The following is a 26,631-nucleotide window of genomic DNA, read 5'->3' as shown; positions in this document are numbered from 1 at the left end:
CTGAGGCAGGCGGATCACCCAAGGTTAGGATTTCAAGACCAGCCTGGCCAACATGGTGAAACCCCATCTCTACTAAAAATACAAAAATTAGCCGAGTGTGGTGGCAGGCACTTGTAATCCTAGCTACTTGGGAGGCTGAGACAGGAGAGTCAGTTGAACCCTGGAAGCAGAGGTTGCAGTGAGCCTAGATAGCACCATTGCACTCCAACCTGGGCGTCAAAGAGTGAAACTGCGTCTCAAAAAAAAAAGTCATGTAGAATTCAGGCTAAAGTGAGACTCTGGGCAACTTAATGCCACGCTAAAAACTAGCAGCCTGGTTGGTAATTCCCTGATGGGCTATGAACTAATCCAAAAATTCAAGGGCCTTCTTCAATTTTTACTGAAACCCACAGACTCATTCTTTATGTAACTAAGATCTGTCTTGGAATTTGCAAAGTAGTTATTAAATATTCCTAAAAGTTGGTATTCATAAACTCAAATTTGTTTAGGATTATAAATTAGTATTTCACGTGTACAGGCTGGATAACATTGCATATATCTCACCCTGTGCAATTATAGACATTTTCTGAAATTTGGTGAATGGATGCTGCCTTATTAATGCATCATTAGTTTTTACTGTCATTTTACTTGTTTCTATTTCTGCTTTTTAAATATAAATCAAGGCTTTGCCATCATCAGTTTTTTAAGCCGTGGGTTGCATGCTTGTGTTCATATTTCTACCCATCTTCCCCCCGCCCACACATTTTGTTAATGTGTAGACTTTAAGATATGTATGTGTTATGGTTCAATTTTGAATCATCTTCATCTCTTAGCTAAAACAAATGTATCTCACAAATTCTCCTAAATTGTGTTAGTTTGGTAATGCTTTATTTGTGGTGGTCTTTGTAGCGGACGTTAGTTATGTTGATGGTTGCTTAATATCTTTTGAACACTCTTTTTGTGCTTAAGGAATGTCCCAACATCATGAACTCTGTCAAGGTAGAAGCAGAAACTCATTTCCTAGTTTCCCTTGCAAGAGTACAGGATCTGACTTAGGCTCTGCCAGTCAGGCACACCTCCTTCACACTGTGATTTAGAAGTTAGAGATACAAGAAAGAAGAGTTGAAGTGTCCACTGACAGTTTTGCCCTGGCAGCAGAGGTATTTCTAGTGTACAGTAGCAACAACAATGGCTACAATATTCCTGGATGACAACAGAGCTAATTGTTGCATCTGGTGTTTCTTATCAAAGGCAGGATTCCTCCATCCAATTGGTTTGGTAGTGTGATATTAGGTGTTCCTAGAAATTTAGCCTTAAAATGTTTCTTAGGCTTTTAATAAATGCATTTTCTGCCTAATAAGCCAGAGTTAGCTTCTGTGGCTTGCAGCTAAGAACTGCTGATAGATACTACTTGGAGATTTGTGCTGTTTTGAAAACTTGATTAATATATATCCCAAACCCCAAGTGTACCATAATTTATGGCATTCCTCTTTAATTCCCTCGAATTTGTCACCTCAGAATTCCACCATTTAATCACTAATTTAAATGCCTCATTCTTGAATCTTTCTCTTTCTTTCTAGTTGCTTGCTAGAGATGCATTTTAGCATAATTGTTAGCACTATAGCTTCTGGAGCCACACTGCTAGAAATTGAATCCGAACTTTGCCATTTATTAGCATTGTTGTTTCTTAGGCAAATTGCTTAACTGGTCTGTGTCTGTTTCCTCACCTTTCAAATGGGGAAAATAATGGTATCTAATTTATGTGATTTTTAGTGAGACTTTAATACATGTAAAGTGCTTAGTAGAGTGACTGGCACAGAATAAGCACTTCATCTGTATCGTCATTATCATTATGATTAACTGCTATTTTGGCTAGTCTTTATTTTCATTCAGACCTTAATATATCACCGCTCTACTTTTCTATACCTGTTTTACTTCTTTATTTAGCTTAGATTTCTTGGTCTCTTATTTTATTAACTTCATTTACTTTCTTACCAGTACTTTAAATTCTCATCCAGGGTTCCATTCTACTCATGTATTCCCAAAGGCAGTCAAAAATTGCTGCTGAAAGTAATACAGTGGAATACATGGCTATCATCATAAATGATGGCCAAACCTACACTGATCTTCAACACAGACCTGCAGTACTGTAATGTTTCTGCAGTACTACTATGTTTCTTTGATCAGGCACTGCTACATTCTTCGGTAACATTTCAGATCCTTTACTTTTCTAAAACAAGAGATCCTGGGGTTTTATGTGAAGTATGATTTGTAAAACTTGACAGTGTGTTCCAAATCTTTGAAAACATTGTGCCTTTCAGATAAAAGCATTCTGAGGACCAAATTCAGCAGCCTAGTAGTCTTCTAACTCCAGTATAATCAGTGTGGGCAGGCTAGTGAAATAAGTTATCAAGTGGCAGAAGTTAACTTGAGAATCTAGGTGCTGGCCGGTGCAGTGGCTCACACCTGTAGTCCTAGCAGTTTGGGAGGCTGAGGCGGGAGGATCACCTGAGGTTGGGAGTTTGAGACCAGCCTGGCAAACATGGTGAAATCCTGTCTCTACTAAAAATGCAAAAATTAGCCGGGTGTGGTGCTGCACGCCTATAATCCCAGTTACTCAGCAGGCTGATTCACAAGAATCTCTTGAACCGGGAGGTGGAGGTTGCAGTGAGCTGACGTCGCACCATTGCACTCCAGCCTGGGCAACAGAGTGAGACTCTGTCTCAAAAAAAAAAAGTAGGTTCCAACCTTTTCTTTTTTTTTTTTTTTTTGTTATTTAGTCTTTATTTCACAATCATAAACTTAACTCAACTCTGCAATCCAGCTAGGCGTGGAAGGGAACAAGGAAAACATGGAACCCAAAGGGAACTGCAGCGAGAGCACAGATTTTAGGATACTGCGAGCAAATGCGGTGGAGGGGTGCTCTCCTGAGCTACAGAAGGAATGGTCTGGTGGTGAAGACAAAACACAAGTCAAACTTACTAAAGTTGTCCACAGTCAGCAATGGTGATCTTCTTGCTGGTCTTGCCATTCCTGGACCCAAAGCGCTCCATGGCCTCCACAATATTCATGCCTTCTTTCACCTTGCCAAAGACCACATGCTTGCCATCCAACCACTCAGTCTTGACAGTGCAGATGAAAAACTGGGAACCGTTTGTGTTGGGTCCAGCATTTGCCATGGACAAGATACCGGGACCTGTATGCTTTAGGATGAAGTTCTCATCAGCAAATTTCTCCCCGTAGATGGACTTGCCACCAGTGCCATTATGGCATGTGAAGTCACCACCCTGACACATAAACCCTGGAATAATTCTGTGAAAGCAGGAACCCTTATAACCAAATCCTTTCTCTCCAGTGCTCAGAGCACGAAAGTTTTCTGCTGTCTTTGGAACCTTGTCTGCAAACAGCTCGAAGGAGACACAGCCCAAGGGCTCACCATCGACGGCAGTGTCGAAGAACACGGTAGGATTGACCATGGCTGATGCTACAAGGTCCCAGGCGGCGGCGTCTGCAAAGCCGGTTCCAACCTTTTCAAAGCAGTTAAACATGCCTGGGCTTCTGCCCCGTGTATTTAGTAGGTTTGGAGTAGAACCCCTAGTATAGATATTTTTGAAAAACTTAACAGATGTTTCTGATGCAGAACCAAGCTGAAAACCAGTAGCCTAGTAAAATGCTCTGCACATTTTAAGTGCAAAATAAGATTAGAATAATGAATGCTTTATTGCTGCCAAATGAATTTTGAATGAATAAATGATTTACGGCCTATTTTAGTTCCCCTGGTCTACATGCATGTTGCAACTGAGTTAAGCACTGTTTAGGCACAGAAAAGAAAGAGAGATCTGTCTTTTTTTTTTTTTTTTGGTGGAAGAATAAAAATTATAGATATGGCAATCGCATTCCTCCTTCTTAATCTTGTCTCTGGGCTTACAGTAGTATTCTTATGATTAGTGGTCTTATGATTAGGGCATTCTTCCTGTAGCAAGCAACAGAAATAAAATGTCTAACCTCTCTTAGACTAGAACCAGAATGTGCTGAGCTTCTATTTTCCTGTGCTTACAAAATTGGCCTAGAGCAAGGAAGATGAGTACCATACTACCCCAACCCAGGGTTGTCGCTAAATAATAGGCCTTTAAAACACTTCTTCCTTCTTTTTACCTTAGCTCCTATCCTTCAGAGCCAGCCTGACTTCTCACTTCCTCTTTCCTAAGGAGAGCTACCCAAAGTGATCTACAGAGTGCTATTACTATCAAACTACCAACATCATTTTTCACAGAATTGGAAAAAAAAAAACTCTTCTAAAATTCATATGGAACCAAAAAGGAGCCTAAATAGCCAAACCAATCCTAAGCAAAATAACAAAACTGAAGGCATCACATTACCCAATTTCAAACAATTGTATTTTTGGCCGCAGTAACCAAAGCAGCATGGAACTGGTAGACACACAGACACATAGACCAGCAGCATAGAGAACCCAGAGATAAAGCTGCACACCTACAGCCATCTGATCTTCAACAAAGTGCATAAAAATAAGCAATGGGAAGAGGACTCCCTGTACAATAAATGGTGTGGGGATAGCTGGCTAGCCCTATGCAGAAGAATGAAACTGGACCCCTAGCTTTCAACCTTTATAAAAACTAACTCAAGGTAGATTAAATATTCAAATGTAAGACCTCAAACTATAAGAATCCTAGAAGAGAACCTAGGAAGCACCATTCTTGACATAAGCCTTGGGAAAGAATTTATGACTAAGTCCTCAAAAGCAATTACAACAAAACCAAAAATTGACAAGTGGGACCTAATTAAACAAGAGCATCTGCGCAGCGGAAGAAACTATCAACACAGTAAGCAGACAGCCTACAGAATGGAAGAAAATATTTGCAAACTCTGCATCTGACAAAGGTGTAATATCTAGACTCTATAAGGACCATAAACAATTCAACAAGCAAAAAAAAAAAAAAAAACCCTATTAAAAAGTGAGCAAAGGACATGAACAGACATTCTCAAAAGAAGATATACAAGCAACAAATACGAAAAAGATATACAAGCAGCCAACAAACGTGAAAAAATGGTCAGCATCAGTAATCATCAGAGAAATGCAAATTAAAACTATAGTGAGATACCATCTCATACCAGTCAAAATGGCCATTATTGAAAAGTCAAAAAATAACATGTTGGTGAGGCTGTGAAGCAAAGGGGATGCTTATATATACACTGTTGGTGGGAATATAAATTAGTTCAGCCAGTGTGGAAAGCAGTTTGGAGATTTCTTAAAGAACTTAGAACTGCCATTTGACCCAGTAATCCCATTATTGGATATGTACCCAAGGGAAACTAAATCATTCTACCAAAAAGACACATGGGCCCATGTTTATCTCAGCACTGTTCACAATAGCAAAGATGTGGAATCAACCTAGATGCCTGTCAATGATGGATTGGATAAAGAAAATATGGTACATATGCACCGTGGAATACCATGCAGTCATAAAATATGAAAACACGTCTTTTGCAGCAACATGGATGCAGCTGGAGGCCATTACCCTAAGCAGATTAATGTAGGAACAGAAAACCAAATACTGCATGTTCTCACAAGTGGGACCAAAGCATTGGGTACACATGGACATAAAGAGGGGAACAATAGACTCTGGGGACTCTCAAAGTGGGAAGGAAGGGAGAAGGGAAGAGTTGAAAAACTACCAATTGCGTACTATGCTCACTACCTGGGTAATGGGATCATTTGTACCCCAGACTTCAGTGTCTCACAGTATAGCCATTAGCAAACTTGCACATGTACCCGCTGAAACTAAAATAAAAGAAAAATGAAAAAGGAAAGGGCCAGAGTGTTGTCAAAAGAGCTGTACAGTTTTACATTCCCACTACCAATGTATGAGAGTTATAGTTACCCCATATCCTTATTAGCACTTGACATCATCAGTCTTTTTAAAGTTTTTGCCATTCTAGTGAATGTGTAGTCGTATCTTACTGGAGTTTTAAATCTTCATTTCCCTGATGACACTGCTGAGCATCTGTTCATATGCTTATATTTGCCATCTATATTTCTTCCTCAATGAAATTTCTCAATTCTTGTTCATTTAAAAAATTGGTTTGTCTTACTGAGTTGCAACAACTGTGGATGAAGTCCTTTATCACATATGTGTTTTGTAAATATTTTCTTTCAGTATGTGGGTTGTCTTTTCTTCTTAATAGTGTCTTTTGAAGACCAGAAGTTTTTAATTTTGATGGAATTTAACTTACTACTTTTAATTTTATGGTTTATGCCTTTTTTTAATTTAAGAATTCTTTGCCTAACCCAAGTTCATAAAGTTTTTCTTTATGTCTTCTTCTACATAGTTTATAATTTTAGCTCTTACATTTAGGTCTGTGGTTCATTTTGAGTTAATTTTTGTGTATGATACAAGTTAAGGGTGGAGGTTGATTATTTCTGCCTATGCTCATCTAGTTTTTCCAGAATCAAATGTTTAAAAGATTATCCTTCCCGCATTGAATTATGTTGGTATCTTTGTTGGATCATTGATTTGAGAACTTTTTTCTTTCTTAATATAAGCCTTCAATGTTATCAATGTTCCTGAAGCACTACTCTAGTTGCATCCCATAGATTGTGCTTTTATTTTCATTCAATTCAAAATATTTTTCTAATTTCTTCAACTGTGGGTTATTTGTTATTTAAAAAAATTTTTTTGAGGTAGGGTCTTGCACTGCTGCCCAGGCTGGAGTACAGTGACACAATCACAGTTCACTGTGGCTTCTACCTCCCAGGCTCAAGTGATCCATCCACCTCAGCCTCCCCAGTAGCTGGGTCCACAGGTGTACACCACCACACTTGAATTTTTTTTTATTTTTATTTTTGTAGAGGTGAGGTCTTACTATGTTGCTCAGGCTGGTCATAAACTCCCGAGCTCAAGCAGTCCTGTCTCAGCCTTCCAAAATGTTGAAATTACAGGCATGAGCCGCCATGTCCAACCACCTATGGGTTATTTAAACTTGCATTTTTTTCCCCCAATTTTTAATTTAATTAGGAAAACATAAATTGTATGATTTCAGTCCTTTTAAATTTGTTGAGGTTTGTTTTATGGCTTTGAATATTCTTAACTCTTATCTTTAAAACATTTTTTTTTTCATTATTATGTATCTAAAAGTAGTGATTTCCAGATTACTATTTCATATACCATTTTTACTTTTAAAAGGGTAATGAATATAGTTTACCTGTTTCTTAAGAATGATTATTTCTTTATTATGTAGTAAATTAATATTTGCTTATTTTTGCTTTGTAGCCACAAATATGCAAACTGTTCTTCCCTCTCTGTGCTTTTCACAGGCCTAAGATCTGGCAAACTTGGTGAACAGTGTGAAGCAGTTGTTCGCTTTCCCAGACTTTTTCAGAAGTATCCATTCCCTATTCTTATCAATTCTGCATTTCTAAAGTTAGCTGATGTTTTCAGAGTTGGGTAAGTCTTTTTAAAGCCTCAATATCCTAAAATACTTTGTTCATATTTCTTGTTTTATATTGTGGTCTTTTTCTTTTTGCCTGTTAGGACTTCCACCTTGTTAGTTACCATTAGTGGACACACATGACTGTGCGAGATTTAATGACATTTAAAGCAAAAATGAGTATAATTTTGAGAATATTTATTTGGGGAACAGAATAAAATTAAGATAACCTTAATATTTTACTGTATAATTCAGGAAAATCTGTGGCTTTGTACAGATTGTTTTTGAGAACTTTTGATTTAATTTAATGATTTATTATATAGCATGAGATGCATGTCTGTGAAGTACCTGAAACATGTAAGCACTGAATACATACCTGTTTGCTTTTTCTCCCCCTACTGTTCCCTCTTCTGCTGCTTTCTGCCATTCTCTGTGCACTCATGTGCTCATATGTACACAGTACCACACCTGAAGGAGAAAAGAAGTTGTGGAATAAGCCCAAGAGAAGAGAAAGACCATCTGACTTCCTGGCCTTGGTTATAATTTGAGGAGATTTAGTTCTGCTCTAGAGCTTCTCTTTGTGTCACTGCCATTTTGGTGTCTTGCAGCAAGATTATAGCTAACTGATTGCTTATGCTTGGTGTCTACCTAAAGTACAAACTTTAGGTAACTCTTTTAGTAGCGAGACAAATAATGATAAAATTGAAAAATATTCGCATGTTGCTAAAATTGAATATCACTAGTGTTGCTTTAGTCCCTAATTAAATATTACTTTCTAAAGTGACCTAATTTATTTTATTTCTGTTTTTTTCTAGAAATAATTTCCTGAGGCTGTGTGTTCTTAAAGTTACCCAACAAAGTGAGAAACATTTGGAGAAGATTCTAAATGTGGATGAATTTGTGAAGAGAATTTTTTCTGTGATTCATAGTAATGATCCCGTGGCAAGAGCCATCACACTCCGGTATATCATATTATAATAATCCACTGTAAGATTATGTGAACTGTAATTATGTACAAAAAAAGCAACATATTTACATTTTTCATTTTGAATATTAGAAGTTGGTTTTGGTTTTTTGACTAAGAGTCAATGCAAAAACGTGATAACCATCCTGATATGTAAATGCTTTTTAGTTAACACATATATTACCGTTTTGTTTATAAATTGTTGCCTAACTTGTGTTTGAAATGCATCTCTATGTAGGTAGATGTTCTGGTCAAATAACTTGGTGGATCTTAATATAGCTTAGCCTCAGCTCATTTTGAACTTTGCCTTCCTGACCTTGTACTTACTGTTTTCTGTTAGTTTTCTATAGTTTTTCTTGATTATGTGATCATTTTTAATGTGATAAATCATATTTGATCTCATTGGAGGACATCAGATAAAACCACTATAGTTTCTTTAGCTTTTTCTTTTCTTTCTTGGCATATTTAAAAAAATGTATTTTTTAGAATTTCATTTTGTAAGCTTTATATCCAGCTTGAACCATATTATCTTTTTAGCTCTGCTGTTTATAGAGTTGTAACTATAACTTTTTATATTTTTTGCAATTCACTTTCCTAAATTATAGGGTTCATTTCTGACCTACCCTGCCCAGACAATCTTTTTAACTAGGAAGTTTGGGATGTCACATCGTCCCTGAGTGTCCTTTTTTCCACACCAGGAATCAGTTCTTCCTTCTTGTTCAGAATTTAGTGCTTTTGTCATTTCTTTGCCTTTTGAGTGATTAAACTGTGAGTAGTCTGTGATATTTTTAATTGATTTTTATCTTTTGAAAACTATATTCAATAGAATCAATCGATCGATCGATAGATTCTCACTCTGTCACCCAGGCTGGAGTGCAGTGGCATGATCTCAGCTTATTGCAACCTCTGCCTCCTATGGTCAAAGCAGTTCTCCTGTCTCAGGCTCCCGAGTAACTGAGATTATAGGTACCCACCACCACACCTGGCTGATTTTTGTAGTTTTAGTAGAGATGGGGTTTCACCATGTTGGGCAGGCTGGTCTCAAACTCCTGACCTGAGGTGCTCTCCCAAAGTGTTGGGATTACAGGCGTGAGCCACTGCACCTGGCCCAGAATTTAAATTTAAGATATTTTTACCCTTTACTTCAGCTAATAAGCCTATAGGAATTTTTAAAAGAAATAATTTTTTTAAGTTGGTGAATATGTGTATATAGATGATTATAGTATCATTTTTGTAGAGTGAAAAACTGAGGAAAAATCAACATGGTAATAGTTATTTGTGGACTCCTGTATAACTTTTAAAGAATAAAGTGAGTTGTGAGTGTACATATACTAAGGTAGAAAGATATTAAGTTTTAAAAAGTAGTCAAATAATATCCATTTTGTCAGTTAATACTAATATATATGTTTAGACTCAGAAAAAAATCTAGAGGAATACATACTGTTAACAGTGATTATCTTTGGTAGAGTCATTTGGTTATAGATTACAAGAGACTTTTCCGTTTTTTTGTAATGTTTGAATTGTTTTTCACAAATGTGTTTTTTTTTTAATATCAAAAGATAATAGAGAAGAATAGAATTTAACTGGTGGAATGAAATTCATAAATAATTTAGAGCTAGCCTGAATATTTTGATAAGAATGTAGATTAATATTTGGTTGTTACTCATTTTGCATGTTTTCCCTTCTTTAAGTTATGACAATTGAGTCTCGCCTCAATTCTTTTTTTAAGCATTGTGGTTATCCGTAAAACCAGCAATCTTTAGAAAGCTTCCAAAAAGAAGGATCACTTTAAAGGAAAAAAAAATAAGATTGAAATCAGATTTTTCGACAGAAACACTTGATGCAAAAAGTATTAATGGAAAATTGAGCTAAGAATTTTATATCTAATCCAGTTTTCATTTAAAAGAGTAGTAAAATAAAAAGACTCTCAGGCATACAAGGCCTTAGGAAGTTTACCATATAGGACCTGTTTTGTAAACATTCTTGGAGGAGGTACTCATTAGGAAGAGAAAAATTAAGCTGGAAGCAGTGGGAATACGCTGTTAATTGTGTCAGTATTACCATGGTCTAGTCTTTTCTGGTATAACAGATTAATAGTAATTTGTTTTCTTTTGAAAAATGTATAATTTCAAAACTTTTCAAATTAAATATAAATTACATATTTAGTTTTTAGTATCTTGCTTATAGGAACAGTACTACTTATTTTTAATTGAGTATAGTTCCAAGAAATAATTAGGTGATTACATGTCATGTTGGAAGGTTATTTAGGATGTTGACTTTGAAGGAGGTTGTCGTTGTAGGAAGATTGTAGGTTTTATTTACTGCAGTGTTTTGCAGATTGCTAAAATTTATGCCTTTCTGCTGAAAGGATTTTTCAAACTATTTTCTGTGGTTTATATTACAAACAATAGATTTGTTTCCCTTCTAAATGTATAATTTTATTATAATGTGGGCTGTGTTTTCCAAGCTTTACCTTCCACACCTTTGTGGATTCTAGTGTGATCCTCAGGGGTGTCCTCAATCTCTGTTTTCCGGATCTTGAGGGCATTTGAAAATCGTCATACCACTATTTACTGATGTGGAAAAAAAAAGATTGGGAGGTCTTACTTTTTTACTTTGTATATCTGCTTAATAGCAAAAATGCTGTCTTCTTAATGTTTTGCTGAAATAGACTTCTTTATGCAACATTGGAAAATTGATATTTTGATGCTTAAATAATTCAGAAGTTTCCTTTCTGGGCTCTTTGGTACCTGGGATGTACTTCAAGATGATTGTTAAGAACTTTGCTTTTTAGACAAGCCATTTTAATTTTTCTGAAATATTGAAGTATGTAAAAGTGTTTAAAATTTGAGTCACTGATTCCTAAAGTTATGCTTTATTAACTGGAGTTACATGGAATTACCTATAAACTTTAGTTTCGATAATCAGGCTTTGCCTTGCCTCTTCCGTTTCTGACCTTGACTTTATTGTATATCTGATCTTCTTGCGTTTCTCTCTTTCTGTAGGATGTTGGGAAGTCTGGCATCAATAATTCCAGAGAGGAAGAATGCTCATCATAGTATTCGTCAGAGTTTAGATTCACATGATAATGTAGAAGTTGAAGCCGCTGTTTTTGCTGCCGCAAACTTCTCTGCACAGTCAAAGTAAGCATATGCCTTTTAATAATTTGGCTTCCCAAGAAAAGTTTTTGAAGGAATAACTGATCAATGTATATAAACTCTAAGAGATACAGGAAAGTGTAAATGTATATTTACCTAGAAGATTTACCTTATGTTGGGGAAACAAGACTTAAATACTTAAAATAGAAAATGTAAGTACAAATGTTGGCATTAATTGTAAATGAAATGAGTTTCCAGAAGGACGAGATCAGCATAGATTAGCTGGGGAAGGCTTCGATGGGTAGCAGAAGCTTTGGTCACTGAGGAGCTTCTCCCAGACATATACATCTGTAATACTAAATTACATACTTACTGTCTTCTAACATTGATTTGTTTTGCATTAGAGCTGTACACAGTTTGGCAAAGACAATAAGTTGAATTAAAACCAATATTAACCTATTCAGAGTGTTGTGTCTTACACTGTTGTTTTACAGAATATTTGGCGGGAGGATTAAATGTTGACCATTGTTTTATTACCATGTTTGATTGGCTTGTTTATCCTCTGTAAAAGAAAATATAATATCCCCCCGACTGATAGGAAAAGTAGCATTGCCTTCTGGAGTGCGTTTTGGTAATATTTGACCCAGGAAATTCACTTCCAGAATTTATTCTAAGATGTCAGCAATATGTACTGATAATTATTTATATGGATGCTAGGTGTAGTGTTAACTTGTAACAACAAAAGAAGCAACCTAAATTTCTGCCATTGAGCTTAGATAAATTATGATATGATCATACAATAGAATACAGTAACAGCTTAAAACGAATGTTTTTAGAAACATATTTGGAAGCAGGTGTAATATAACAGGTTTGTTTAAAAAAAAATCCCTGACTGGGCACGGTGGCTCACGCCTGTAATCCCAGCACTTTGGGAGGCCGAGGTGGGTGGTTCACGAGGTCAAGAGATCGAGACCATCCTGGCCAACATGGTGAAACCCTGTCTCTTCTAAAAATACAAAAATTAGCTGGGCGTGGTGGTGTGTGCCCTGTAGTCCCAGCTACTTAGGAGGCTGAGGAAGGAGAATTGCTTGAACCCGGGAGGCAGAGGTTGCAGTGAGCCGAGATCGTGCCACTGCACTCTAGCCTGATGAGGGAGCAAGACTCTGTCTCAAAAAAAAAACACCAAAAAACAAAAAACCCTAATAGCTTATGTAATATAACAGATTTGTTAAAAAAAAAAAATGCCCTAATTGTATTTATGCAATAGAAAAAAAGACGAGAAGGGTATATATCAAAATCTTGTCTCTGGGTGGTAAGATGGTATACAATTGTTATTGTTATTTTCTTTTTGTTAACATCCTACGCCATGAACAAGTTCCAGTTTTATAACCAAGTGAATAATAAATTTTTTTTTAACATAAAAAAGTACTATTTGTGGACAGGCACAGTGGCTTATGCCTGTAATCCCAGCACTCTGGGAGGCTGAGGTGGGTGGATCACGAGGTCAGGAGATCAAGACCATCTTGGCCAACATGGTGAAACCCTGTCTCTACTAAAAATACAAAAAATTAGCTGGCACTTTGGGAGGCCGAGGTAGGCAGATCACAAGGTCAAGAGATCGAGACCATCCTGGCCAACATGGTGAAACCCCGTCTCTACTAAAAATATAAAAATTAGCTGGGTGGGCGTGGTGGCGCACACCTGTAGTCCCAGCTACTCAGGAGGCTGAGGCAGGAGAACTGCTTGAACCCGGGAGGTGGAGGTTGCAGTGAGCTGAGATCGCGCCACTGCACTCCAGCCTGGTGCCTGGCAACAAAACAAGACTCTGTCTCAAAAAAAAAAAAAAAATTAGCTGGGCATGGTGGCAGGTGCCTGTAGTCCCAGCTACTCAGGAGGCTGAGACAGGGGAATCGCTTGAGCCCGGGCAGCGGAGGTTGCAGTGAGCTGAGATTGTGCCACTGCACTCCAGCTGGGCGACAGATCAAAACTCCATCTAAAAAAAAAAAAAAGGTATCTTCAGCTATTTTTTTTTTTTTTTGAGATGGAGTTTCAATCTTGTTGCCCAGGCTGGAGTACAATGGTGCAGTCTTGGCTCACTGCAACCTCCACCTCCAGGTTCAAGCGATCCTTCTGCCTCAGCCTCTTGAGTAGCTGGGATTACAGGCACCTGCCACCATGCCTAGCTAATTTTTGTATTTTTAGTAGGGACAGGGTTTCAGTACGTTGACCAGGCTGGTCTTGAACTCCTGCCCTCAGGTGATCTACCACCTCGGCCTCCCAAAGCACTGGAATTATAGGCGTGAGCCACCATGCCCAACCCCTTCAGCTATTCTTAAGAAACCTCCAGAATTCCAGGAATTCTTATTGAAATAGTAGATAATGCAAAGCATATAATTTTTAATTTCACAGATCAAAATTAATAGATGTAGTAGTAATTGATGATCAGAAATATCTGAATAAGTACAGTTTCTATTCGTGCCTTTGAAAATAAGCATTTTGTTTTTCTTATTGGGAGAGAGTCATTGGTATTGAGAGGACTTTAAAAAATTTCAGTAACATGTCTCTTAACTATTAGGGTTCATTCTGAGAAATGCATTGTTAGGCAGTTTCATCATTGTGCAAACATCATAGAGGACACAAATCTAGATGGTATAGCCTATTACACACCTAGGTTATATGGTATAACGTATTGCCCTTAGGTTGTAAACCTGTTTCTGTGATGAATAACATAGGCAATTGGAGCACAGTGGTATTTGTATATCTAAACATAGAAAAGGTTCAGAAAAAATATGGCATAGAAGATCAAAATCGTATGCCTTTATAGGACACTTACCATTAATGGAGCTTGCAGGACTGGAATTTGCTCTGGGTGATCAGTGAGTGAGTGGTAAATGAATGTGAAAGCCTAGGACATTACTGTATACTACTGTAGACTTCCTAAACACAGTACACTTAGGTTTCACTATATTTTTAAAGTTTTTCTTTATTCAATAATAAATTAACTTTACCTTACTATAACTTTTAATTTTTGACTCTTTTATAATAACACTTAGTCTAAAATACAAACATATTGTATAGCTGTATAAACATAATTTCTTCATATCCTTATTCTATAAGCTGTTTTTGTTAAAATGGTGTTAAAATTAAAAGACAGCTGGGCACAATGTCTCACACCTATAATTCCAGCTACTTAGGAGGCTGAGGTGGGTGGGGGGGTTTGCTTGAGCTCAGGAGTTCAAGACCAACGTAGGCAACATAGTGAGACCCCTCAAAAAAGAAAAGACAGACATACATACATTAACCTAGGCCTGTACAGGGTCAGAAATCAAGACATCTCTGGCCAATATGGATTTTTCATCTCTGCTGTAATCTCGAGGCCGCTGTCATATATGTGGTTTGTTGTTGACCAAAATGTCGTTATGCCACACATGACTACTTTTATTGATTAGGAGTTGTACCTAGTGAATAAATATCATCTGATTACCACTGTCAAGGTGTCAGTGCTTCATAAGCTGTCAGATTAAATATGTACTTCCAGTGGTTCCAAAAATAGTTTTCTAAATGTAGTTTCTAAATTTGGATGATAAATTTGTAATTTAGTGATAAAATTTTATATATGAGAATCATTTTTAGTTCAGTTTTTTTCTTGTGTTATTATGAGAAGCTAATTTTATTTTAGCTGTGTAATTATTGGTCTTGGAAAATGATTAAGACCAACTAGCAGAAGCAGCAAGATTCTTCACCTTTGGAATTTATGATTATAAACATCTAAATTAGCAGTTGATGTAGAAACAGTTTTTAATATACATGCTTCAATATGATATGCTTGTAATTTATTATATTGAATAATACCAAATGAGTCTCTGTCACCTAGGCTGGAATGCATTGGCGCAGTCATGGCTCACTGTAGCCTAAAACTACTGGACTCAAGTGATCCTCTCACTTCAGCCTCCCAAATTGCTGGGATTACAGGTGTGAGCTACTGTGACCAGCTGACAAGATTTATATTTTTGAGATCAGTGTTCATGTCCTCTCCCAGAAATAATGACCTGGCTTGAGATCACATATCTCGGTCAGTACTGATAGATTTTTTTGTCTAGTATCTGTATTGATCAGTTTTGGATATTAAATCAGAGTAGCCAAATAAGACCTTTAGAATTTATTTAATCTTGTTCTTCCCCTGTCTCCTACCATAAACCACATCTGCCTTATTCTAAACCAGATACTTTTAAATTGCTAGTTCTTGGGTTGCAAAGCAAGAGTTACAAGATCAGATGCTTTCGGGGGCCAGGTGAACATTGTCAGTGAGAGCAGTGTCCCCTAGTGGCAACTGTGGTGAACTGAAGCATGTCCACACCATCTAAAGGAATGGATGCCCAGTACTCAGGTCTCAGTTTTTGACAAAGGAGAGCGGATCATCTGAGAAACCAGATTATTCTGTTTGGTCTCACTGTATTTAAATGTTGACGTTAAGAATTGTTTAAATGTTATTTTAAAAAGAATTTTTAAAATATTATTACACACAAAAAACCTGCAGTCTTCTAGTTTGCAGTTTTGTAACAGATTTTTAAATTTTAAGTTTTTATAAGAAGTCTTTATATGGTTATTAAATAAATATTTATTGAATATCCACCGTGTTCAGACACTTTTCTAAGTGCCAGGAATATAGGGGTGAAAAAAGGTCAGACCTGATTGTTATGTAAACCCAAAATAATTTCAGATGCTTGTTAGTGTTATGAAAAAATAACACTGTATTGCGATAATGGCCTAAGTGAGCTGCTTTAGAGCAGTGTTGGCAAAGCCCATTTGGTTGCTGGAGTTTTTGTTTTAGTTGTGTTTCTTACCACCTACCCTAACCCCAGCACCTGACCTTGGAATATTAGTTGCAGTTTGGAGTATTGCATTTTTTCTGTGCTAACGTTCTGTTTCTTTTAAGTACTTAGAAAACATAAGCAGGTTTAATTTTTTGGTTTTAAAGTTTTTTTCTGATCTTTTTTCCCAAAGGGATTTTGCTGTAGGAATCTGTAACAAAATCAGTGAAATGATTCAAGGTATGTATTCTTCAGTTAGTATATGAAGTGACTTCATGAGATTTATGATAGTTGCTAATACTAATTAAGTACTTACTATTTGCTAGTCACCATACATTCAAATAATATTTATTAAGTGTCTTCTGTGTGCCGAAACTGTTCTAAATGCTGAGGATACAGGAGTGAGCAAAACAAAGTCCTTGCCCCCATCTGACCTACATTCTAGTCTGGGGTGGGGTGGGTGAGGATAGACAAATGTGCATATGGCATATCTGGTGCTATGGTGAAAAAGTGAGAGAAGGAGAGTCTCAAAAGTAAGTCGATAGTGGGGTGAGAGAAGGGACTTTTCTATTTTGTATATATTGATCAGAGAAGGTCTCTAATGAAGTGATACTTGAGTGAGACATGAAGGAGGGAAAGGAGTGAGCTATGCAGATATAGTCCTGCATTGCTTAGCAATGGGATCCTTTGTGAGAAATGTATCCTTAGGCAATTTTGTTATATAAGAGTGTACTTACATAAACCTAAATGATATAGCTTACTATACACTTAGGCTGTATGGTATAGCCTCTTGCACCTAGGCTCTAAGCCTGTACAGCGTGTAACTGTGTTGAATACCATAGGCAACTGTAACAAAATGATAAGTATTTATATATCTGAGGTAGAAAAGGTAATATATTGCACGGTGGTGTTACAATGACTATAGGGTCTATGAGTTACTAGGAATTTTTCAGCTCCATTATAATCATATGGGACCACCGCCTATCATGTGGTCCGTCCTTCATCAAGGCATAGTTATGGGGTGCATGATGGTTTAGGGAAGACTATTCTGAGAAAGAGTAATGCTATTAGGAGCTCTGGGACTCTCTGCTAATGTCCCTCCAGTGTCTTCCAGTTGCAGTTAGAATCAAATCCAGATTCCTTACCTTACACTACAAACCTGGTTTTCCAGTCTCTTTTATACCATGAGTCATGTGTATTAACCCTATTTATCTTTTAACAGTCATTATGGGAGCCCAAGAGCTCCCATAAGGTTAATAAGTGTGTCATATCCCTATTTATCCTTATAACAGTCATAAAAGGGAGCTCTTGGGCTACAATATTGCATGACTCTAGAGAACACCACTTTGTTTATATTCTTATAAAGAACATTCCTTTGGAGTGTGCAACTTGGCAGCCTTGGATAGGTAATACTATAATGTTCATTTTACGGGAAAGGAAGTGGAGCCACATTAAAGCTGAATAATTGGTTCATAGTTATACACCTAATAACTTGCAGTTTGGCTTTGAGGCCCATGCTTTTAACCACTATGCTATCATGCCTTTCTAGGGCATGAATTTCTCAGTGTAGTTATATTTTGCATGCATTTAAATTGTCTTTCATATTAAAATTAAAGAGAACTTGCTCACTTGCATAAATAATAAAAATTACTTAAAGACTAAGATATAGAGAATTAACTATGTTGTGTTCCCTTTTATCCCTTTGCCTTTTTTCTTCCACCATTAGCAAAAGGGCTTTCTTGCAGAAAGGTATCCTTGTGACATTAGAAGGAAGCATCACTTATTCACTGAGCAGGATTTTATCAATTGCCTGCTGTATCAGACAAGATTTCAGCTGGAAACAGATGGCACATTTGAATTAAGATAACTCAAGGAAGATATAATAAAAAAACCATTCACAAAGGCATGGTCAGGGGGTACTATAGGGGATAATGTAGTTCTTGAGCCCGTAATAACTTTTACCACACCTCTTGGAGTCATGTCAGAAGGGCCACTTTGAGAAACTAACCTTCAGGAGCATGATGTAACCCTGCAGTGAGAGAAGCAGGGAATAAGTACTGTGACCTCATTCTTCTCTGCAACTCCTGCTGGACGCTCCATTGGTTCAACCCAAAAAGAGGGCAGATAGCAAGGGAGTTGATGAAAACTGTACAAGTGAGCCTTCTAGGATGGTGGCGTATTCTATGTGTCTGATGGTAGTTATATGGGAACATACATACGTAGAAATTCATTAATCTTTACACTTAAGATTCATTGTTTTTTTATTTTATTTTTATTTTTATTTTTTTGAGACAGTGTCTCACCCTGTTGCCCAGGCTGGAGTGCAATGGTGCAATCTCGGCTCACTGCAACCTCCACCTCCCGGGGTTCAAGTGATTCTCCTGCCTCAGCCTCTGGAGTAGCTGGGATTACAGGTGCATGCCTCTTCGCCCAGCTAATTTTTTGTATCTTTAGTAGAGATGAGGTTTCACCATGTTGGCCAGGCTGATCTCTAACTCCTGACCTTGTGATCTACCTCTCTCTGCCTCCCAAAGTGCTAGGACTACAGACGTGAGCCACTGTGCCCAGCCGATTCATTACTTTATTTTTCCTTAAATTTTATCTTAAAAAATCTAAAAGAACAGGAATTAGGAAAAGAGAGAAGCAGAGGAAAACACAGGAGTGTGGGTGGAAGAAAAGTAGAGGAAAATTGGAACCCAAGATATGCAAATGGAAGAGGAGTTTTAGGAACAGAGTATCCTGACTTTTAGTTTTAAGTCACTTGTGTTTCTGCAAAGTAAAATCTCCAAGTTTCCCTAAATCTTTAGTAAAGATGCCTGTAAACATAAAGATTCCTCTGAGTACTGGGTTGAGAATAAACTTGCAGTGGAAGAAAGAGGGATATGAGACTAGAGTCTGCCATGGGGAAAGGCCTAAGTAGGGAGAATACTTAGGAGACTTGCAATAATTTAGTCAGGATTTGATAGTGGAAATGGATCAGTTTGGTAACAATGGAGGCAGAAAGATAGAGTCAGTTTTGGGTTTTATTTTAAAGATAAAACCAGTAAGATTTGCTAATACATTTGGAAATGGGATGTGAGAGAATTCTTTCACTAATCAAGAAAGACTTTGAGGTCTGAGGAGCCATAATGATGGCATTTACTGGGACAGAAATATTTTTGGAGGGGCAGTTTCAACGTGAAGATCAGTTTTCTTTGGGCCCTATTAATGCGAAATGTTTCTGAGACCTCCTAGTGCAGATGACCAGAAGGTAATGAGATACATGTATCTGATGTCCGCAGCAGGAGGACGGGTGGGTGGAAGTCTTTCACATTTAGCTGGTAATGGAAACCATGGGATTATATCAGCTCACTCAGGGAAAGCACATAGAATGAGAAGGAAATTTAGTACCAACCCACGGGGATATCAGAAATTAAAGCGTATACAGATGTATTGGGGTTAGTCTTCATGGATCCAGTTGTGTGTGCAATAAAGAAAGGCATAGGGTCAGGCATGGTGGCTCATGCCCGTAATCCCAGCACTTTGGGAGGCTGAGGTGGGTGGATCACAAGGTCAGGAGTTTGAGACCAACCTGGCCAATATGGTGAAACCCCATCTCTACTAAAAATACAGAAAAATTAGCCAGGCGTGGTGGCTTATGCCTGTAATTCCAGGTACTTGGGAGGCTGAGCCAGGAGAATCACTTGAACCTGGGAGGTGGAGGTTGCAGTGAGACAAGATTGCACCACTGCACTCCAGCGTGGACAACAGAGCCAGACTCCGTCTCAAAAAAAAAAAAAAATTTACTACACAAAGTTCAGAGGACTTCCAAAGTATTCTATACACAGTTTATTCACATCCTGATTCTGATTTAGTTGTTGAAGGAAATAATTAAAATGATAAGTATAGTTGGACTATAGGCATCAAGTGTGTGTGTTTGTGTATATACATGTATAAGTGTATGTATAATTTTTTTACTATGATAATGAGAGGAAATTGGCAGCAAATATGACTTTGCTTTCTACTGTGCTTTTTAAAGGCAGTTTTCACTATCAGTATGTAGTTTTATAATCATTGAAAAGTTAATATCAAGATAAATACTTTGGAAAAAATATTGAATTTATTGATTAGTTCTAATATAATCTTTAATGTTATAAATAAAATATTAGTATACTGTATTTTTAAAGTGCTGTTTTGCTAATTGAGTCAGAGTTTTTAAATCTGAAATATTATTAAGGATGATGATCACAAATACCTTGAGAATTCTTTTTGTGTCTAGGTTTAGCGACACCAGTAGACTTGAAGCTAAAATTGATACCCATCCTACAGCACATGCACCATGATGCAATCCTGGCTTCCAGTGCTCGTCAGCTTTTACAACAACTGGTCACATCCTATCCATCCACCAAAATGGTGATTGTTTCTTTGCACACTTTCACTCTGCTTGCAGCTTCATCTTTGGTTGACACACCTAAGCAGGTAATTTCAGTTTTCTTTAAACTGCCGATTACTTGGTAAACTTACATATTAAATATGTGATTAGAAATAAGAAAGTGGCATGTAAGTCTTGAGAACATTAAGGTTCTTTTCTCTAATAAAGGTCAAATTAATTTCCTTTTGCTTGCTTTTTTTTTTTTTAATAAGACGGAGTCTCACTCTGTCACCTAGGCTGGAGTGCAGTGGCATGATCTTGGTTCACTGCAACCTCTGCCTCCCGGGTTCAAGCAATTCTGCCTCAGCATCCTGAGTAGCTGGATTACAGGTATGCACTACCATGCCTGAATAATTTTTTTGTATTTTTAGTAGAGTTGGGGTTTCACCGTATTGGCCAGGCTGGTCTCGAACTCCTGACCTTGTGATCCTCCTGCCTTTGCCTCCCAAAGTGCTGGGATTACAGGCATAAGCCTGTATTCACTATGTTCACAGTACTGATTGTTGGGAGCCCTTGAGGAAAATGAGATGTGGGGTGCATGGCTGGGTGTGAAGTTGGCAGTATAATAAAAAAAAATGCCAGGTCCTGTGCTAAAACCTTAAATGGTAGTATTTTACAAACATGGAGAAAGAGGCCCAAATGTGGGCATGTAGCTAATTAATGACAGGACTCTGATTTGAAGTGAGTCCTGTCCCTTTGTAAGTTTCACTAAACTACACTGCGTTTCTCATGATAATTTCAGTTACAGTGTTGTTCATGGAGTGACTTATTTTCTTTATAGATTCAGCTTCTGTTGCAGTATTTGAAGAATGATCCCAGGAAAGCAGTAAAGAGACTTGCTATTCAAGATTTGAAATTACTTGCTAATAAAACACCACATACTTGGAGTAAGGAGAACATTCAGGTATGTAGAACTTGTAACCTTAATATTTTATATAGAAAAAATAATATAACATTATAATGTAAAATGTTTTGCATTTTTATTGTGTCCTTTGTCATCTTCTAAGTGGTCGAATATGAAAAATGTCTAAAAGTATTGATGTTTGTAGCAGAAGTTATTTTATAAGTTGCATAATAAATACATAAAACTTCTATACTTCAGTGTTTGTTCTTGTCAATGAAACTTGCCACTCAGTTGCTTGTTCATTTCCCATAGCAGCACTAAGGCTAATTGAGAAGCCCAATTACATTGTTTTTTTTATTCTTGTATTTTTCAGTCAATTTGGGGAGAAAAATTTAGGGGCTGACTGTTATGTATAATGGAGAAGGGCTGGGTAGGCAACTTGGGAAGTGTATTTCTCTATTCATAGAGAGCAGAAGACATTCTTAAGTCTTCTTTTGTAAACAGAAGAGCAGATCTCACTCTTTAGACTTGATGTGACAACTTTGACATTATCTGTTAGGTTAAATTAATATTTTATATTTTTTCTCAAAATAGAACCCTGTTTGTTTACTCATTACCAGTAGAGATACACCATTTTGCAAATAATGCTATTTAAAATAGAATGGAAGTTTTTATCTCTTAGCATCATCATGATTCCAGTGGATCAAAAATCTTTGAATTTCAGATTATTGAAACTAAACTGCTGTGTTTGTTTTTCTGTTTGTTTGCAGTTTTCTGAACGTCTTTTAATTTACTATATTATGATTTGGTAGTCACAGATATCCCAAGATAAGGGCAATTGTTAAATCTGCATTTAATAGATATGCAGTTAGGGTTCAGAAAGACTTATTAGGCTTAAGAGAGTGTCTTAAGAGAAGTAAATTAATAGTTTAAGAGCGCTTCTGTCCTCTCATCCCTAGTCCTAGTGCTTTTTCTACTGAATAATGCTATTTTTCCAAGAAGAGAATATGCCCAGCCACTTTAGTCATTTAGAGAATTTGTGCGAAGAACCAAACCCAGTTATTTAAAAAGATCAGTAAGAAGCACTGTATTATTCTTTCTCATATTTTTTCTTATTGTGAGATAGATCGCACATACAGAAAAGTATGTGAAATGTATAAATAGTTTAAATACTTTTAAGTGAAAACCCATCCAGTTACCATCCAACTAGAAATAGAACATTACAGGATCACAGAACCCTGCGTCCTTCCCTTTCATGGTCCTTCCTGATTGGAACTTTGCACCTACCAAAAGGAAACCACTATTTTGACTTTGGTGATAATTTCTTTGCTCTTCTTTATAGTTGTGCCTTCTTCACATGTCTTTCTAAAGAATACTGTTAAGCTTTGCTTTTGTTTCTTTTGCTCAGCATTACACTTGTGAGACTCATCCATGTCTTTTCCCTTTAATTGTAATATAGCATTCCATTGTATGAATATATCTTGTAGAGATTTGCATTGGCTTCTGCAAGGCAGAGATGTCCGATTAGTGCTAAATGCTGCCAAGAAACATTAAGTCAGGAAGAAGATTAGTGAATATGGAAGATGGAGGTTGCAGTTTTAAGTAAGCTGGTTATAGAAACCCTCTCTGAGAAGTTGACATTTGTGCAAGGACCTAAGGACGGGAATGTCAATTTTGTGGGCCCCTGAAGGAAGGATATCATCAGCAAGAGAACAGCAAAAAGGCCCCGAAGTAAGAGCATTCGAGTGTGAGGTCAGTGTGACTGTTAATAGGGGATATTAGTAGGAGGTGATGTTAGGTGATGATAAGGAAGAATAATTTTTTAGGGCTTTTGAGTCCTTCCTAAGGACTTTAGCTTTTAAGTCTACATGAGATAGATTGCCTCTGGAAGATTTTGAGCAGAGGACATTATCTAACTGAAGTTCTAAAAGATTATCTCTGGCTTAGCTATATTGAGACTAGATTGAAGGGGCCTAAAGGCAGAAGTGGGGAGAACATTCAAGAGGCAGTTATAAATAATCCAGTGGGAAAATATTATGGTTACCTGAACCAAGGTAGTTGGGGTGGTGGTGAGAAGTGGTAGTAGTCTGGATATATTTTAAGGTTAGAGATGATGGATTTCCTGGCATATTGTAGAGAAAGAAAGGTGGCTTTAAGTGTTTTGCCATCAGCAAATAGAATTGCCATTTGCTTGAAATGGGCAAGACTCTGGGAGACTCATTTCTTGAAGGGAAGATGAAGAGTTCACTTCTGAGTATATAAAGTGTAAGATGTCAGACATCCAGGTGGAGGTATCAAGGACATATGTACTTGGAGTTCAGTGGACAGATCCAGTTGTGGTTATAAATATGAGAGTTATTAGTTTTATAGATGGTAATTGAAGCCATGAGACTAGATGACTCAACTAGGGAGAGAATATGGCTAGAGAAGATTTAGAGAATGATGAAATGAGAAACAACCAGCAAAGGAGCCTGAAAAGGAGTGGCCAGTGATAAATAAGTCAGAATAGTATTTTATAGGGAGAAGACTAAGGTCTTCTTAGTGTACTGCAGCCATATTCACCAAGATAAGTACTACTACAGAGCTACTGCAGCCATATTCACCAAGATAAGGACTGATTGTTCACCTTTGCATTTGGCAACATGAAGTCATTGATAACATCAAGAGAGCAATTTTGCTGCAGCATTGTGGGTAAAAGACTGATCAGAGTGGATTCTGCAGGAAAACGGGAGAGAGATTTAAGGCAGTGAATGTACATTTGTCCCTCAGTATCCACTGGAGATTGGTTCCAGGACCGACCCTTCTCTAGATTACTTATACTACCCAGTACAATGTAATTTTAAGTAAATAGTTGTATTATGTTGCTTTTTATTTGTATTATTCTTTTTTGTTACTAATATTTCGAATACTTTTGATCTGGAGTTGGTTGAATTAGTGGATGTGGAAGCCATGAATATTGAATGCCTACTGTAGAAAACTTTCTGAAAGGAATTCTCTCAAGGGAACAGAGAAATGATATGGTATTGCTAAAGGGTATGGTGTTTGTTTTTATCCTGGGAGGAGTACACTTGTTTTTTATTGATGGAAATGATTTGGTAGAGGGGAAAAATTACAAGAGCAATATCCTTGAGTAGGTGAGACTGGAAGGGACTCAGTGTAGAAGTAAATAGGCATTTTCTAGTTCACATAGAACAGGAAGGTGACATTAAGAAGCCCAATGTAGTTGAGTGAGTAGGTATTATGGTAAAAAGTTACAGAAAATCTCTTGTGATGGATTTTTGTTTTGTTTTGTTTTGTTAGTTAGGAAACATGGTCATTAGGTATGGGTAATAATGAGGGAGGCAAAGAGAAAGGTTTTAAGGAAACATAGAAATTCAAATAAACTAGGGAAATAGAGGATTGCCAGGTAAGATATTTGAGTAAAGCAATATATAATGTGGTGTCTGGCACATACAAATAAATGCTTTTTTAAGGGTAGCTGTAAGTTATCTTAAAGGTAAGTTTATTCTTTAGTTTTCCTTTTTAAATACTTTGACAGATTGTAGGGTTGGGGTTGTACTGTCTTAATAAAATGAACTGGGAAGTTTCTCTTAAGAACTATAACAGAATTTTCTGTTTCTGCAGGTATAACTTTAAAATTGCCACAAATTTATCTGAATCTAGAAGTATTTGCAGCAATAGTTCCGTTGAGAACATTTCCAATCACTACATGTTATGGTCCTATCAGTGTTCTACCTCTCTGATATCAGTTTTGGTCATTTTTCATTTAATTTACTTCTCAAATTCATTAGTATCAGCACAAAGAGTCTTTATAACTTCTAATATCTTTCTATTTGATTAAAAAATTTTTTAATCTTGCACATTTGTGTTTATATCCCTTTTTCTTGATTAGAATTGCCAGAAGTTTTGCTTTCTTATCTTTTCAAGTGCTTTGTACATTTATTTTTGCTTTTCTTGTTTAATAATGAAAGCAGTTAAGACTGCTAATTTGCTTCTTGGTACAGATTGACCAAATTTCATAAATTATGTCCTATATTGTTCTCATTGCCATTAGTTTGAAATGCATTTTTTAAAAAGCCAGATTTATTGTGGTATAATTTATTTACAGAAACTTTTCCATGTATATAACTGGATGAGTTTTTACAAGTGTACAAAACCACCACCACAGTTGAGATACAGAACATTTCAGTTACCCCCAAAAGTTTCTGCAGGCCCCTCTGTAGTCAGTTCTTTCCCCAACCCCTGGCAACTACAAATCTGATTTCTGTTGCTGTGATTATTTATATCCACGATATAAATAATCATATGGTATATGACCTTTTGAATATCCCTTCTTTCACTTATCATAATGCTTTTAATAATTATCCATGTTGTTACATGTAGCAGTAGTTCATTCCTTCTTATTGCTGAGCAGTATTTAAATATGTGAGCATACAACAATTTGTTTGTCTGTTCATAAGTTGATGGACATTTGGATTGTTTCTGGGGTTTTGGCCATTATGAATAAAGCTTCAATCTTACGTGTCTTTGTGTGACATCTCTTGGGTGTGACACCTAGAAGTGGAATTGCTAGGTTGTGTGGTAAACACTTACCCTGTTTAACTTTGTAAGAAACTGCCAAACTGTTTTTCAAAATTCCAATACCATTTTATTTACCCACCAGCCATATGTGAGTTCTAGTTCTGTATCCTTGCCGGCACTTTGTATTGTATGGTTTTGTAATAGGTGTGTAGTGATATTTCATCATGGTTTTATTTTGCATTTTCCTAATGACTAATGATATTGATCATCTTACAGGCTTATTTGTCATCTGTATCTTCAGTGAAGTGCCTGTTCTAATCTTTTATTCACTTTTTATTAGGTTTGTCTTTTCGTTATCGAGTTATTTATATATTCTTGATACTAATCCTTTATCAGATACATGTTTTACAAATATTTCTTCTCAGTATATATCTTTAGTACATGTCTTTTGAAAGTAGAAGTTTTAAGTTGATAAAATCTATGTAGTTTATTAATTGTTTTTCTTTTATTATCTGAGAAGTCTGCCTAATCCAAAAACACAAAAGTTTTATCTAAAA

General features: G+C 36.7%; 3 protein-coding genes across 4 annotated transcripts in view; 1 reads left to right on the top strand and 2 right to left on the bottom strand.

Moving 5' to 3' along the window:
* The window catches only part of DTL (denticleless E3 ubiquitin protein ligase homolog), a 240,656-nt gene that overhangs the window by 64,998 nt on the left and 149,027 nt on the right, over positions 1 to 26,631 (bottom strand). The window contains exon 5 of one of the 2 annotated variants that reach the window (XM_012459605.3): positions 7,802 to 7,893. The exons of the other annotated variant lie outside the window; for it this stretch is intronic. The gene's annotated coding sequence lies outside the window, so the exon portion shown is untranslated. The remainder of the gene's footprint in view (positions 1 to 7,801; positions 7,894 to 26,631) is intronic. 2 annotated transcript variants of the gene reach the window in all.
* The window catches only part of INTS7 (integrator complex subunit 7), an 87,145-nt gene that overhangs the window by 4,632 nt on the left and 55,882 nt on the right, over positions 1 to 26,631 (top strand). The window contains exons 2-7 of the mRNA XM_064383482.1: positions 7,313 to 7,442; positions 8,241 to 8,387; positions 11,395 to 11,532; positions 16,492 to 16,538; positions 20,557 to 20,756; positions 21,491 to 21,613. Of these exons, the coding sequence (XP_064239552.1) occupies positions 7,313 to 7,442; positions 8,241 to 8,387; positions 11,395 to 11,532; positions 16,492 to 16,538; positions 20,557 to 20,756; positions 21,491 to 21,613 (785 nt within the window). The remainder of the gene's footprint in view (positions 1 to 7,312; positions 7,443 to 8,240; positions 8,388 to 11,394; positions 11,533 to 16,491; positions 16,539 to 20,556; positions 20,757 to 21,490; positions 21,614 to 26,631) is intronic.
* LOC105722232 (peptidyl-prolyl cis-trans isomerase A-like) lies at positions 2,875 to 3,455 on the bottom strand. The gene has a single exon (XM_012459607.3). It carries the CDS (start codon positions 3,453 to 3,455, stop codon positions 2,961 to 2,963), a length of 495 nt encoding a protein of 164 aa, XP_012315030.3. The 3' UTR covers positions 2,875 to 2,960.

Source organism: Aotus nancymaae, unplaced genomic scaffold, assembly GCF_030222135.1.
Source record: "Aotus nancymaae isolate 86718 unplaced genomic scaffold, 86718_ANA_hifiasm-v0.15.2.pri h1tg000032l_0, whole genome shotgun sequence".
NCBI lineage: Eukaryota > Metazoa > Chordata > Mammalia > Primates > Aotidae > Aotus > Aotus nancymaae.
This window is presented reverse-complemented; position numbering and strand designations above follow the sequence as displayed.

Coding starts and splice junctions, on each gene's coding strand:
- LOC105722232 (XM_012459607.3), bottom strand. CDS start 3,455: ATGGTCAATCCTACCGTGTTCTTCGACACTGCCGTCGATGGTGAGCCC.